The 15,956-nt window shown below is 38.2% G+C and overlaps 2 protein-coding genes across 2 annotated transcripts; one reads left to right on the top strand and one right to left on the bottom strand.

Annotated features, from left to right (window-relative positions):
- The first annotated feature begins 154 nt into the window (after positions 1-154).
- Positions 155-5,060, top strand: LOC135696784 (uncharacterized). Its single transcript, XM_065216297.2, has 2 exons — positions 155-3,563; positions 4,195-5,060. The coding sequence occupies exon 1, from the start codon at positions 383-385 to the stop codon at positions 3,557-3,559; it is 3,177 nt and encodes a 1,058-aa protein (XP_065072369.2). The 5' UTR covers positions 155-382; the 3' UTR covers positions 3,560-3,563; positions 4,195-5,060.
- A 3,040-nt stretch (positions 5,061-8,100) lies between these two features.
- Positions 8,101-14,947, bottom strand: LOC135696786 (kelch-like protein 2). The gene is made up of 5 exons (XM_065216299.2): positions 14,801-14,947; positions 13,209-13,586; positions 12,170-12,442; positions 11,167-11,477; positions 8,101-10,133 (listed from the first exon to the last, which is right to left on the bottom strand). The coding sequence occupies exons 2-5, from the start codon at positions 13,545-13,547 to the stop codon at positions 9,257-9,259; spliced, it is 1,800 nt and encodes a 599-aa protein (XP_065072371.1). The 5' UTR covers positions 13,548-13,586; positions 14,801-14,947; the 3' UTR covers positions 8,101-9,256.
- Between the last annotated feature and the right edge of the window lie 1,009 nt (positions 14,948-15,956).

The raw sequence follows: 15,956 nt of genomic DNA, 5'->3' as shown, positions 1-15,956 counted from the left end.
TAGCTTTTGTTCTGCTTATGAAGAGATGAAAAAAAACTGGCTGTGTTTAAAAGAATCAAACGAGCTTATGAAATCCTTTTGTGTCTTAGTGATAGTCTGTTGCGTCGTACATTTGCGATTTTATTGAATGATCAATCGTATAAACCAGCTCAAGCTGAAAATCGCGTATTAAAAACATACGAAGAGAACGAGAAGACGATTCGGCAATCTTGTCTCTTGTATCATCGGTTGTAAACACTACTGCAAGAGGCAAATGCTGTTCCTGAATAGAACAAATGAAAGGATTTATAAAACAGGCAGAGTTCACAAATTGGGAGAGAATAATAAATAGAACTAATCAACAGACTGAAGTTAGAACGGAATAGGTTTGTGAGGAGGAAAAATGTCTTCTTGGAGGTCAAGATTTCGAAAAACTAAAACGCCGGACTCACATGAGACAAAAACAGCAAATAGTTATACAAAAACATCAGATGACGCAGACCATCATAAAAAACGACGGAGCAGATTTCTCCGACGCTCGAAGCATGAAGACGATTTTGAAGAACGGCCTAGACCAAGATCGCTTTACGTCGAACGAAAAACCGAGGATTTAGTGGGAGTGGATAATTTGACAGCGAGTTCACGTAACCTGGCTCATACTCCAACGGTTCAAGAGATTCTGGACAGGAATAGAAGGGAAAGATCTTCATCTAAGAGTCCTAGACCATGGAGGAAATTTCTTACAGGAGAAAGATCGGACAGGTCGCCGGGTGGAACGAGAAAACCAGAAATAAATGACGATTATGTGAATTTAAACAAAAATGGCGATACCAATCATAACTATACAACAAAATATGGAACGAGTGATGCTATTCGACAGTCTTATTCATACGATGATGGAGGAAGGTATTCGAAATATCGAGGGGAGCAGAAAAGCTCCGGAAGTGAGAGAAAGAACAGCAGATGGAAAAACGAAAGCTCATCTCAAAAAGACGACGCATCGGTGAAGTCAGAGTCAGAAAAAAGTTCTGGAAAGGGGCAAAGTGAAAGCTCGAGATCTGCCAGCCCGTATGACAATGTAGATTGGAATACAGGGACAGATTCTCAGCGACCAAAACGTCAAGAGAGGCGAGATTATAGCGAGACATCGTCAGTAGCAGATCGGCAAACGACCCCCCAACGCTGGCGGAGAGAAAGGCTGCGGAAAAATGATTCACAAGAAACATTGAATTCGGAGAAGAGCTCGAAAGAAAGTTCTACTCTGAGAAAACCGAGAGCCTTATACCCAACTGATAATGACGAGGCATTTCAAAGTCGTCGGAATCAAGGTGACACAGGGAAGTCATTAAACAGTCCAAGGAATAGGAGAAAACATAGTAGCGGAAGGGAGTCACAAGATGGATTCGAGAATGATAGGTCAACACGAGGCCAGCGAGTAAATAGGTCACTTGGGCAGAGTAGCTATGGGCGGCGAAGTTCAGAAAACATATTAGGGGCTGCTTTGAACTATATCGAGAGAAGAATTTCAGTTGATTCAACACACTCTAACTCAAGCAAACATGATGGAAGTAGCGATAGTTTGGATAACTCAGGTAGTCGGAGGCGACGTTACATGGACCTGCAAGCTGAAAGATCAATGGAGAATATTTCCACGCGTGAATCGCGTAACAGAAAAATTGAGGTGAGAAGAGAGTCATATGACAACAACGAAGAGCCAAGCAGAAGATATTACAAGTCATCTTCCAGGACAGCAGCCAGAGGATCGGATTCTAGCCAATCAAATGCGTCAAGTAAGAGGGATGCATATACAAGACCAAGACCTAAATCACTTTACGATTACAGCAGTACGATCGAATTCTCAGATACTGTTGCAAAATACAAAGGAGGTTCACAAAACGATGAAAACTACCAAAACACTTATTCCGTATGGGAAAAATACAAGCCTCGCAGTGCTTACTCGTCTCAAACGAAGCAGCTCTTGACTGATAGCACTAATGACGAGAAAGAGGCCATGGGGGTTACAAGGAGGCCAAATACGTTATTCATGGCTAGTGAGGATAAAAAGGACACGACTTACAGAGGTAACTGGTCTGCAAAGGTACCACAGCGACCGGCCCATCTGAGGGACTTCTCTAAACCTGAGGAAACTGAAAGCGGCTATAGCTGGCGACGAAAGAAGAGCGAGGATAGCGAAGCCGGGAAAAAGAGCGAAAAAGAGGTTCTGGATGATAGAGAGGGTGCAAGTGATAAAAAGAGTGACAGAGTTAGCTACAGACGCAGAGAAAGCCAGCAACAGACCAATTATGCGAAGGATGACGTCACGAAAGATAAAAGAAAAGCAAGCATACCTTCTTTCGAGTTCACAGTTTCTGAACCAAAGGATGAGACAAATATTACCCACAGCAATACTTCAAACGACATCTTATCTTCGAAGTCTAGCCTTGATATTGCTGTGGTCGATGAAGATAATCTTACTGAGAAAAACAGCCTTCTAGCAAGTGAAAACACAGTTGTGCGGAGGAGGAAAAAAGAGCATGCGCCCCCAGCCAGACCGTCTTCTATTTACATGGGTAAAGGAAACCGAGACGAGAGCGAAGAAGAATCGAAAAAACCAAAGAGTTATAAAAAAGTCGATGATGATGATGATGATTATGGTTCTAGCTACAGGTCTAAAAATTCGAACATCAACTTAGATTCTGAAGACATCAAAGCTGGGCTTAGAAGAAAATCTGCCGTTGAAAGGCGACTAAAAAGTAAATATACGAAAGAACGGCCTAAGTCGGTGCACCTCGCTGATGTTTTCGCAGTGTCCGGTGCTGACAACAGACATTCGAGCTATTTGCCATCCGCGAGCAAAGCTTACGATCCATTACGAGATACTGTTGATGAAGTGAAACGTGAATTCGAAAAACTTCTGCGGAGGACTTCAAACTGGAAGCTGCGAACTGAGTCACTCACTTCAAAATCAAGCTTTCTGTCAAACAGCTATCGTAGTTTGAACAGAGCGATAACTGGTATCAGAGATGAATCTGACAGCGTGTGTGCAATTTTTGATAACATCGGAGAAAGGCTATCTGTGAACGATTCTGTAGGGTATCCTGATACAGAAGACGAATGGAGGCGCGCCTTCGAAGGGGAGACCCTGCTTGCAAAAGCAACGAAGCTTCTTGATTACCAAAAGCGCAATCCAAAACCAGACTTTGAGTATTCTGAAAGCGAAAGCGAGCCAGAAACACCAGGCAAGCCGTACTACGGTATGCCAGGTGGTATCCCATGGTTCTCTTCGTCAAGGCGCAGCAGTCGACTGAGCAGCACCAGTGACACCAGTAGCTACATTGCCAGGCAATCTGACGATTTTATCAACGGAAACAGCCGAAGCTATTCGTCATACAGACCTTCACTTGATGTTATGAGCAGCTTGGATGTATCAAGCAATACGAGGCATTCTCCTTCGACGTTCTCCGACGGTTATTCCAGACGCAGGCGACAAGAGGGTACAGGACTTGACTACCGTCGAAGCAGTGGCACATTTAGTAACACATCAATATCAGGGCGTATGATCCCAGAAACAGCTGTATGATTGCGTGAGTTTTCTAAATACTTATTGCAAACCTAAATTTACTTTGATATTTCAGACCTTAATGGCAGGGTCAGGGGCGTAAGAACTAAAGGCCATCGCAAGCACTTTGTCTCCTATTTCATTTAAAACTTGCCTCTTTAGATTTTTAAAAAGAACATATTTGGATGCAACGCTGCCTCTTCAAGATATAAGCTCTGCTTGGCATTCATACGCTCCTGAACACGTTTACCATGTTTGTTTGTAAAACTCGCCAAAATTTAACAAATACATAAAACTTATAGTTATTGTGGTTTTACAGTTAACCTTAAGAGAAAGGCTTTTCAGCGATAGGGAAAGCTAAAAGAGAGGAGAAGATCAAATTTAGTTAAAGCCTGAAGAAGTTTCATTTTAATTGGAATTGAATACTTTCGCATATATGAGCTCAACTTTAGAGTACCACGGAGGGTTTGCTGGCAAATCAAACAGCTGTTGTTAGAAATTTTAGATTTTTCATGTTTTTTATTGCCTGTGATATTTTATTGCCTGTGAACGAGTCTTTGATGGTTTTTTATTTAAATGGCTAGCAATTTTATGCGCGTATTAAAGACATCTAGCTAGCAATATATTGTACGTAAACTTGTTATGTCTATCCATAGGTCTCGAATAGAAAAGATGGTATACCAGGCTGGAAAGCAAAGATCAATAATACTGTTACGATAATGTACTGTATTCCAGTCCTATAGTAAAGAATGCGAATTGTGCTATATAGCTTTAGAAATATCACCCTTATTTCCTTCCCGGTCGAATCAGAGGTTTAGGCCCTCTATACCAATGACTAGGGTTATATTTCACTCTTCCTCGCACGCAAAGGACAGTCACGCCCCCCTACAAAATAGATAATTGTAGCGAATCATGTTTCTAGCGCCTAAGTCTAGAGGAGGAAACATCGACTGGAGGCCAGAATAACTTTTATTGATTCCTTTCCAATTTATAAGAGCTGGCCCACGATCCCTCGAGCCTCTATTGATAACCTTGTTATAGATTTACCTTATTGCTTGAATTCGACCAAACTGACAAAAACCGAAAAAGTTATGTAACGGGTTAAACCCTGATTAATTCGTAAAAGGAAGCTTACGTTAGTGATAATTCAAGGTAGTTTCCATGAAAAATGTTGGTCTGTTACGATGTTGGTAAGTACTTAGGGTAGATAAAGAACATGTTATCCTCCATTTGCAAAACAAATTTAAACCTTTTCAATCTGATACACAAGTTAACAGTTTTAAACATCATTGGTTAACGTCGTTTATTCTGCAATGAAAAAAATAATAACAAAACGCAACTTAAAGTGTATTTCCTTAAAATATTCGTTTGATATTGAATGTTTGATACATCTCATTTTTTATAAGATCTGAAGCGTTTGAATAATTAGTTTTTTACTTAGCTCTAAGCGGCAGAATGTGTGTTGTCTTTTGAGATTATTTGTAAAATGTTGTGAAAGCATGTAGCGACTCTGTTTCAATGATTTGTTCTAATCTTCTGAACTGAAGGGACACCGTTTATGGGGAATGGAGAAAAGGGGGTTGTTAGGAGTTGGGGAGATGAGATAAGAGCAAGTATGGAGGACAGAGGTGATAAAGGGGTACACGAAGAAAGGTTGAGCAAGTGGATCGGAGACACATCTGCAGAGAAACACTTTGGTTGTCTGTAAATGATGGCAGTATAAATTGATTATTGTTTCTTTAACTTCCAGAGCATTCAGCAAGAAGTGGTAATAAGAAAAGCTGACAATATGAAAATATTATATGATATAATAAATAATATGAAAAACTGATAAAGCGGAATGAATTGGTGTGAAGCGATAAGAGCAAAACTGATGTTGTTTGTTCTAATTTCTCTGTTTTGCAAATTCGTAACTTCATTAAAAACCCTCTTTTTCAAACAGAGATTATCTAATCACGTGACTGATATGACGCTAGTTCACCAAATCGTGAGCCTGTGCAAGATATGTCGCACTGTTGAAATAATGAGGCTTCGATTTAACTGAATGCTAGGGAGAAAGATAACAGTCAGTTCCGTGTCGTTCACAATACAAATCGTTTTCACATGACGACTTAACTTTAATAACGATTTCTCGTACGACAAAGGCGCCATATGACACAGAAGTGTTTTACACAAGAATCTGGATATGAAATTTTCCCGCTCCTAATTTGAAGAGAGAGGGTGGGGGACTTGGCGGATGCCTTTTCAGCTTGTTAACAGGAAACGTTTGGAACCTATATCCTTTGCTTTTAACGAGAAAGCTTTGGAGAAATGGTTCATGTAAAGGGCATCTTTCTCTTTTTCAAATATTGTTTGAATGATTTCAAAAGACTTTGCAGTGTAGGACCAGTGGCGGACACTTGGGGGGGGGGGCGAGGGGGGCGACCGCCCCTCCAAAACGTTAGACGACAATGGTCTTTTGCTCTAAAACAATGGGAAATGTGACGTCATCTTATTAAAACAATAGGCTTGCCCCCCCCCCCCCCCAATATTTGACCAAGTGTCCGCCCCTGTACAGGACTGGGCTCTAGTATAGTGGTCACCACCTCTCCACAGAACAGTTGACTTTGAGGACATTAGAAGAACCAAATAGATAGAAATTGAAAAGTGTAATGTGATGTGGCCATTTTGTTCGAGGAGAACATTTCTAAATTTTAATGGCCATTTGACTTTAATGATTTTTCCTGTCTTGGAACATCAGTTTACATCATTCCGCGAATTTGCGATACTGTATTTTGGAAAGTCACCAGGATAATTCTTCAAAACACACCTTTAAAACAAGGAACTCATCATAAGAAACTCAAACAGTGCATGAATAGTAATGACATTACTAAAAGAGTTTTTGTACTCCACTGCCTTTCACGCTTATCGCATCCTAAGTATTCTTTACTCGTCTTCAAACCCGCACCCGCAAAGCCGGATATGGAGATTTTAAGTAGATATTAAGGAGAATTCACTTTTTTCTACAAGATTTCTTTAGGAATAAACTTACTTGAAGTGTTCTTGGATAGTTTGAAATATCTCGACTAAGTTGTTAGTAACTGGATTTTTTAAAACTGATTTACATTGTTACAAAATCCATCTTCCTAAATGGTAGCTTAACCAACATCGATCCTGTTTATGAAAATAACATCACCCGAAATGTGCTAAGCCACTCTCAACATTCCAAACCTAACTCGGGTAAAAAGGCCACCGCAATTTGGCCTAGCTTTCCGAAACGAGGAATGCCAGGAAACCCCTCCCTTTCTCACAAAGAGTTATTAGATATCTGCTACGAATTCTCTAAAATCTGTCTTAGAAGCTATGACGATTTTTAGCTGGGTGTGAACTGAAGTGAAAACCTTGGTCAGGATTAAAGGATTAATCTTCGCAAGCTTGGACTTTTCTGCAAAGATGATTACATTTCATGAAAATTTGCGAGTTCCGGGGGGTTTGTGCATTGCATAGAAAGTGGGCAGTAACATGTGTTCATGTAACTCCGTTAATGCTTTTCAAAGTATTTAAACATAGTCATTGGTGATTAGTTGCGACAAGCAACCGCAGCTTCATTGGTCGGTAGCGATTTGAATTTGGAAATGATGATCCAATGATTTGAATGATCATAATTAAGTGATTTTAATAATCGATGATGATTAAGTGATTTGAATGTTCGACGGTTATTTGTTGCGATAAGAATTGGGTACTTTCGTAACTGATTGAAACAATTTGAGCGACTAGGTTTGATTCAATGATCGATCAATGATGATAAGCTGTGACAGGAATTGGCAATTCGGTACAATAAACATTGGGGACCCATATACATAGTATAATTATTAATATGTTACAAATTGCGTTGATTGCCCGCCAGAAAATCATCGTTTTCACAAAAAAGACAATCGAAGCAGAGGTGATAAACGAAAATGTTTCTGTTTTATTCGTCAGCAAATTAAGAGAGCTTCAGATATTAACCAAAAAAGATCAAATTGGTAATCTTCAGGGTATTCAAGTAACACGTGTTTGATATACTTAGATCTGTTGACAAATTTAGAACACCATCGATTCAAGATGTCACAAACATTCTGAGCCAGTTATTGCTCGCACTTAGTGATGACGTCACAGCTTTTGATAGTCCAAGCTGCACTATAAATAAAGTGAATTTATAAACGACGTTTCGAGCATAGTCCGTAGTCAAGTCACTGCACTGTCACAATATTCTGTGATACTTTGAAGAAGTTTATACCAATGGGACGAACAAACCCGCCTCTAGGTGAAAGTTAATATCAATGGACTTTGATATAGGTTTTTTATTTGCAGGGAGATTCGAATGACAGAAAGAAACTCTCGTTCTTCGTTTGGTGTAAAAAACAAATCGGTTCTAAGTTGCAACTCCAAGCGTCATACTTTATGCAGCCATCAGAAAAAGTTGCCTAATACTCCGTGAACAGCCGTGCCTTGCGGCATCTCGCATTACATAATAGACTGGTAATTGGTTATTTTCAGTTTTTAGACTTCAGTAAAATCCAAGCAAAGTTGTAAACAAATTTTATTATCAATGCGAACAGGATAATTAAATTCAAGACTGTTTATGAATATAAATGTTTAGCTAATTTGTCTTAATATAATGTTTTATGATTATTAACTAAATACAATTCGATATAATCTCATTCGCAATATTGATTACAGGAAAGTGAATATCTGAGATGAGTGGGTTAAAAATTGACACCACCAAATGCATTTTCACATGCGCGTGCTATTGGCGTGCTATAGGCGTGCTATTGGCGTGCTATTGGCGTGCTATTGGCGTGCTATTGGCGTGCTATTGGCGTGCTATAGGCGTAGCATTCTAAAGTACTTATTTCTAGGAAACATTCACAAGAACTGGAGTGGATGTACTTTGGCCTAAGTGGATGCTTCAATTGGATGCCAACTAAATGTTCGGAGAAACTTCAGATAGGCCTACGTCTTGTATTAATGATAATAATAGAAGCAGTTATGTTGCGCCAATTATCCACAGGGCTCATAGGCGCATGTATTGCAGTCTGCAACTATAGATGATAAAGGCCACGTATGAATTCACAGCAAATATTTGATTTATATTTCAATTTTAATCAAATCAAAGGAAAAGAAGTTGTGATTCTTTCATTAACATTGAGATAAGGGTAAAATGTCTTAAATTGTAGTTATAACTGTAAGCACAATTACAATTATAACAACTTGTATCGTACAAATCAATCCAATTCATTGTTTCCTGAACAAAAAGGAATTAAGAGGAAGTTACGACGACGATTGTTGGAATCAACATCTCACCTTTCTTTAACTTTGGAATCATTACGTCACTTTTATTAAAATAAGCAAGAAAGTTGGCATGGTAAACTTGCATAAGTCAGCACTAAACTGTGAGTGGCTGTTTCATAGCTGTTGCAAAGCGTTTAGCTGTTTTCTAGCGAATGTTTAGCTGATTTTTGAGTCGCATGAAATCCACAAAATTCTATAAAATTTAAATTTTGCCCGTTGATTGAAAGCTATCATTGAAAAACATGAAGTGAATTGGGTATGGGAACACTTCAGCTTTGATATCAACCCAGCCAAGTTCAGAATTGCATAAAATCAGGAAAATTTATTACTACATAAAATTAGGGAAATACAAATTAGAACTGGGTTAATCAAGTCGGAATGCTGCCCGTGCGTGCAGTAATTATTTTACTGTGTATATGGACTTGCCTTCCCGTTCGATCCGTTTGAAGGACTTTCGCGGTTGGTTGGATATACTTTATCAATATGCACAAGTCCCGCATAACTCCGTCCGGTGCTCATTTGTGCGGTCATTGTAGTCCATTCATCATTGCGCGGATTATAAATTTCTACCGTTGCTAAATTGTTCGTGCCATCATCACCTCCTACAACATATAACAAACCATCTATCATCGTGACCCCCGCGTTACGTCGTGCCATCGACATGTCTGCGGCACTAGCCCAGGTATTGTTCTCAGGATTGTAATATTCAGCGCTCTTCCTCACATGCGGACCATCATGACCTCCTACCGCGTATAAAAATCCACCTAAAACGCCAACTCCAGCTCCGCTCCGTTTTACCATCATATCTGCTACCATTGTCCATTCCTTGCGATTTGGGTCGTAGCGTTCGACAGAATTCAGACACTGTCGCGAAGCACCGTCGTAACCGCCAACGGCGTATAAATGTCCTCTCAGAACTCCAACACCTACAGAACTTCGTCTTACACTCATTGGCTGAAGTTGCCGCCACTCATTCGATCGAGGATCATAAGCTTCGCAATTATTAAGTCCCGTTGTACCATCAAATCCACCCACTGCATAAAGAAGTCCATTTAAAACTGCCGCTCCTAGCGTGCTACGACGCGCTTCCATGGAAGCGACAGGCCGCCATTCGTCTTTGCGCGGATCATAGCAATCAACTGTTCTTACGCGTAAGGACCCGTTGAATCCGCCAACGCAATAAATGAGTCCGTTCAACACCGCAACACCCGCACGGCAACGACGCGAATGCATGTCTGCTGAATTATACCACTTTTCAAATTGGAAATCATAACATTCAACGCTAAAAAATAAAGTTTTCCAATAAGAATCTTTCTTAAATCAAAATGGCTTCAACTCTTAATCGGCGTTTATTTCCCAACTTGAACAACTAAAAGAGGATGTTTTGCCGCTAATGGTGAAAATAGTGAGCCAGTACATCACCTGAAATGGCTTTATCTCTAGTGTTCGGTGGGTAAGAGCGTTTTTGGACATTGTGGCCTATGTATTCTTTGATGTGCATTTGTAAACACACAAAAATTATCAAGAAGCTGAAAAGACGTTTCATAAAACTCAGTTTCGGAATATGAAACTTGGTTATGGGATAATTTCGTCTATCTTTTCTAGATAACTTGCACAAGCCTGCATGAGACCAGAGCTTCAACTTTGCAAAGGGAGGTTATATTTCACCACAAGACCATTGCCAAGAATCTAACACGTAAGATTGCTTGAAGTGCCAGTGAAAAAATTCAGAAGCGTTTACCTTTTTGAGTTAACTGTGCAAAACTTTCTATATACATTTATTTGTTTATATTACCTTTAATAGCCAGCCTCAGCAACATAGATATCTTTTGCCAACAAAATTTCACACTCTTTGGTTTTATTGCTATGTCATGGAGCAAAACCTCTCCTACCCTTTTCACACTCTTAAAACGCATGCTTTTGGTTCAACGATATACAAGATCATTTCTGATCTTATTTTTATCGAATAAACAGAGATATCTGAATGTTGCTATTCAATTTCTTTTGGTTATCATGCAAAAAATCGAAATGAAAAAATTAATGAAATAATTAAAATAACTTGAAACAAATGAAAGCGAAATAACTGGAAACGAAGTAAAAACTCATTGATGAGAAGAAGCACTGTAAATTGAATTGAAGACTGAATAACGGCACTCGAATTAAATTTCTTGTATCTTTAATGCAGCTTTCACAAATAAAATGTCCGGGGCAAAGATTCAGTAAAAAACAATACAAAATAGCATAAATAGGATCTGGAAGAAGGAAAAGGGGCTATGAAGTAATTGATGATAAAAAAATCATTCCAAACAGATTACCTTCGAATGGCCTTTGGAGCTTGCCCTCCTACCACGTACAGAACTTTTGGGAAACCAATGGGTGCTCTCGTCCTGGTTCTTGGCGACTGAATAAAATTTCTTTGGAAACGAGGTACTAGGTGGTACTTCAGTGCCTCAATTAGAAAATCCTTACAAGCAAAGCTGCGTTTAATAAGAGGCTCAGTTTCCACACGTTCGATGAGATAGTCACGTGGTAATAATGGCAAACGAACATACTCCATTAACTTTGGAAGTGATGATTCCCTCTTGGCTATGTCATAATTCACCCATGCAATCACTGCCTCAAACACCTAGAGAACATAAATTATATTGATCAAAACTTACACTTTAATGGTGCCAAAACCCAAAGGCATTCTTAAATTTGGCCATACACGAGAGGTGAAGCCAAAAGATGAAATGTGTAGCCACATACATTGAACTGAAATAAAATGGTCAGAGGCCATTTAAATTTTTATTATGTATTGAGAAGGAAGCAAACTGAAAAAAAATTAAAAAAACCTTTTCCAAGAAGGTAGAAAGCTAAATATAAATCAATTTTCTGACAGCAGACCTTAGACATGCTGCTCTAAGTTGGTATCAGTACAGAACTGGGAACCATTTCTAAGCACAAATTTCCAGATATAAAAACAGTTTTCTGAGATTTCCTTAGACATACAACAAATCAAAAATTCTGATCTTGCATTTCTCTATCTTGAAACACTCAAACTCCAATAATGAGATGCACATTTACCAAAAGGCAAAAAAGACATTTACCACAAGAAACAAAAAGTATGTGGTTTAGAGTCATTTTGAATCCCAACATGACATTGCTAAAAGAGTCTGCAACTAGGATCTAAAGTAAAAGCTTCAAAGGTTATGCTCCAAATGTCATTAATAAAAAAATCTATTATTTATTCCTAGTACAATTTACTTAAATTCATAGTTACTTTCTATTTACTTTATAATCTAGCAAAATTTATGGAATCATATGATATGAACCAACCTTATCCTCTGACTGCACTGTTAATTTATCACTTGATATAAACTCAATGATGCTTTCTGCTGGCAATTGTAAAAATTCTTCACATGTTACAACTTCAGCAAAATGCTGCTCAATGTATGAATGTGCTGCATTCAATAAGTCTCTGCAAGAATGCATATCTGCAAATGCTCTGATCCCTAAACAATTGGTTGGATGCAACTGAGACTTCAAAAAATCGCAACAGGCATTGCTCACATCAACGAGTTGCAGCAGGCCAGCGGCAGGTAGCAAAGTCTGAAAAATACAATATAAGACAAAACATAGACACAGGTTTTTGAGCTAAGATGTTCCATTATGACACTTAAAATCATTCTATCATGCTTTCAAGGGTTTAGAAATGAAAAGATTCTAAAGCAACCCAAAGTTGCTGAAATTTGGACATATGTGTATCTCAGCAAATTTCCCATCCACCACCCAGCTGATCAAGAAAGATTCTGAAAATCATCTTCAACAAACAATGAAAACCGAGTTTAACTTGGTCTTGAGGCTCCAAACTTCTTTTGTTTTCACTAACCTAACTTGCAGATTCACACAGAGCTGACAGCTTTTCTGAATTCAGAGTGCAAATGAAACTTTCAAGACCATTATTCTAAGCTTTATTGTGTAAGCTTTCACCAGACATCATAATTTCCCGCACTTTCATTCCTGCCTTTGTTATCAGTGTTTCTGTTTTACAACATTTTACCACAAAGAAGCCATGATAAAAAAGTATTGGAAACAAGAGCAAAAATAAAACATGCCTAGCTATCAGACTGGTCACCTTTAAGAAAATTGCTTATACCAGAATACCCTGAAAAGCAGATATGTGTGATATGTATAGAAGGTCAATGAGTATGAGGAAATGTACTGAGAAATGTAAGCTGAACAACTTGGTGTGTCTAAAAATTTGTCATATATTATAAGGGTTACTGAAATTCTATCGGTACCTCCTTAATAATGTGCTTATAGGCAGAAAAATTGACATAAAATTAATGAACAATTGATAGAAGGTATACACAACCTGGACATTTTCTTCATTTACTGGCACCTCAGCAGTGTAACAATAGTCAATTAAAAGCTCCAGAGCAAGTGGATCAACCTCTCTTATTGTAACAACTTCTTGTCTACTTTCTGAAAGATCCGCCGTAAACATGGCATAAAAATAAGGACTAGCTGAAGCAAGTACTGCTCTGTGAGCTTTGATTTCTCTGTTGCCAGCCAGGACAGCTACATCTGTTAGAACACCTTGATGCCGCATTGTATTCAAGACACCAAAAGCCCATTTGTAATGGCCCTTGTTTTCATAGGGGGGAGCAGGGATGTTCAGCTCTATATCTCCTAAAAGACTCATGGTTGGCATTGTAGCTGTAGAGGTAAACACCAAATGCCAAGATAAGATCTATAAAGGAAAATAAACAATAATTTTATAGATAAATGCAGAGAATCAAATTTCTGACTAACATTGCACCATTTTACACAAGAAGCTGGCTAAAGGATCATCAAAAATTATCAAAGACATAAGAAACCTAGCCATGGAAATTGAAGACATACAATGAAGACAAACAACTAATCATTTCTTTCAGACTACAAAGTTAAAAACTATCATTCTCACTTTAAGTTTGAGACAATATATGGTGTACAAAAAATTTAATTGTTTCATTATATATTAAATTTATTTTTCATTTTATGTTCACTTCCAAAAAACCTTTGAGTTTTCATATTATCTCTCATTTTTTCTCATTTGCCTCATGCAAGAAAATAAAAAATAGGTATTTTTCAAAATTACAGTATTTTTAAAATTTTGTCTGACTGGATAATGGGGACCTCAGACATGCAAACATCCAAACACAGCTTGAAACAGTGAATTCATTTGATACAATGGTCATGAGAATTACTTTTCATATAACATTAAAACAGAAGTTTACGCTTATGATTAAGTGAAACAGGGCTTTACAACATGTAGGTGAAAGCAAACTTGGTATGCATATATGTTATGCTATGTTATTACAATTACTATGTAAACAAGCTAACAGGAAATAAAAAAAATGTTGACTTTTGTAAGGTTATTTGACAAAAGCAGAATCATGAGCCTTGAAGACTGAAAACCAAAACTCTCTACAGCTGAATTCTGCATTTTAAATTAAAATAGAGTTCTACTCACTACTCACTATTCCTCTTGAGAAGTCCCATAAAAATATGATACATTGATATGAAACATTACTGAAGCGTTAGTTGCTAGAAAGCTGAGATGTAACATACATCAGTGGTCTAATTCTTTGAATCCCTTCAGTATAGCCTTCATTTCAAAACAAAAACATCGTAGTTGTCTACCTACGCCAGGTCTGAAATTCAAGTAACTTCACATTGCTTGACCCTGGTTTCGCATTTCATCTCCAAATTAGAAAAGTAGAGGAGCTTTAATTTTCTCTTTAAAAATAGTAGTTTTGAGTATTTTCCTATGTCATATGTTATCATTAGATATTTCGTCATGCCAAACATGCACATTAAAAACAATAACATGTAGGCCGTGAGATAAATATTTTGTGTTTGAGACGTTCTTGCGAAATCAAAAGAAGTTATCGAATCAGTATAGGAAATGAATTGAGCATCTACCTGCTTAAATTTTATTCTGTAAGTTTCTTTCTCCTCTTTGCATCATTGTGTCTCTTTCAATCTGTTACAAATTTCGTCTTTGTATTTGGCTTCGACGATGGACCTCCTTTCTCATTAGGCCACGGAATCCAAGAAAATTTTGGTGGCCTGGGGACAGGTGTTGCGTCACAAGGAGGTTTAGAGAGAAAGCGAGAAATGTTGGAGAGTTTTTGGGGCAAACTAATTCTTTAACGACATCTTTTTTATTTTGGTGAGGTTTAGAAGCATACTTAGTAAAAGGCACTGTTGGAAAAATCCAGCCTGTAAAACTTGCGGAAAAAGCTGTGCCCCCCCAAATTAAAATTTTGACAACAGCTTGCCCCCTCTTGCTACAGTTTTTCCCAATGATATTTTGAAAATTTGGCATATTTATAATTCCATGACCTTGATTTTGTCCAAATATATCTGTTTGTTATATATCTGTTTTCTCGTTTTAAAGCCTGCCCCCCTGAGGTATGGTTCTTGCTCGAGTGTGCCCCCCCTAACCGACACCTACAGCTACGTGGTTGCTGCAAGATTGTTATCTTTGTCACCGAGGTCAGAAACAAGCTAGTCCCGGAGCCTCTCCAGCAAATGGATTGAGAGGTAAAAAATATAACAACTGACGAACGCAAAATATAACGTGTTATGAAGCTGCTATATGGGAGGAATTTGACAAAATACTTGGTAACTATGATATTGTTGAAACTAAACTTGGAACTTGGAAATGGCAAGAATATACGGAAGCCAAAGAAAGAAAAACGAAAACATTTCAGTAATGACCGGCACGGGACAGTCATAAACGGAGGAGCTAGGAGACCAATGTTGCTCTGGTGTCCATTTTCCCAAAAGTCAATAGTAGATTTTAAAGCTTGTTTTCTAGAACCCTAACTTGTACCCTAGCTCTTTCTTTAGGATTAAGTGTCCTGTCTGGAAAAGTGCACATTTTCAGCAGGATCCTTTTCGAGCATACTAACTAGAGGGGCAATCGCCCCTCCAGCCCTAATGTCCAGTTTTAAACAATAGGTTATTGTCCTTATTTTGATATAAAGAAAGGCTTGTCCCCGCATGGATTTTCCCTTCAAAAGGGCTATGATTTATTTTCAAAAACTATCAGATTTTTTTCTTGTAACATTTG

Source organism: Rhopilema esculentum, chromosome 18, assembly GCF_057945365.1.
Source record: "Rhopilema esculentum isolate cy_ngs chromosome 18, ASM5794536v1, whole genome shotgun sequence".
NCBI lineage: Eukaryota > Metazoa > Cnidaria > Scyphozoa > Rhizostomeae > Rhizostomatidae > Rhopilema > Rhopilema esculentum.
Note: the sequence above shows the minus strand (reverse complement) of the source record. Positions and strands in the feature narration are given on the sequence as shown.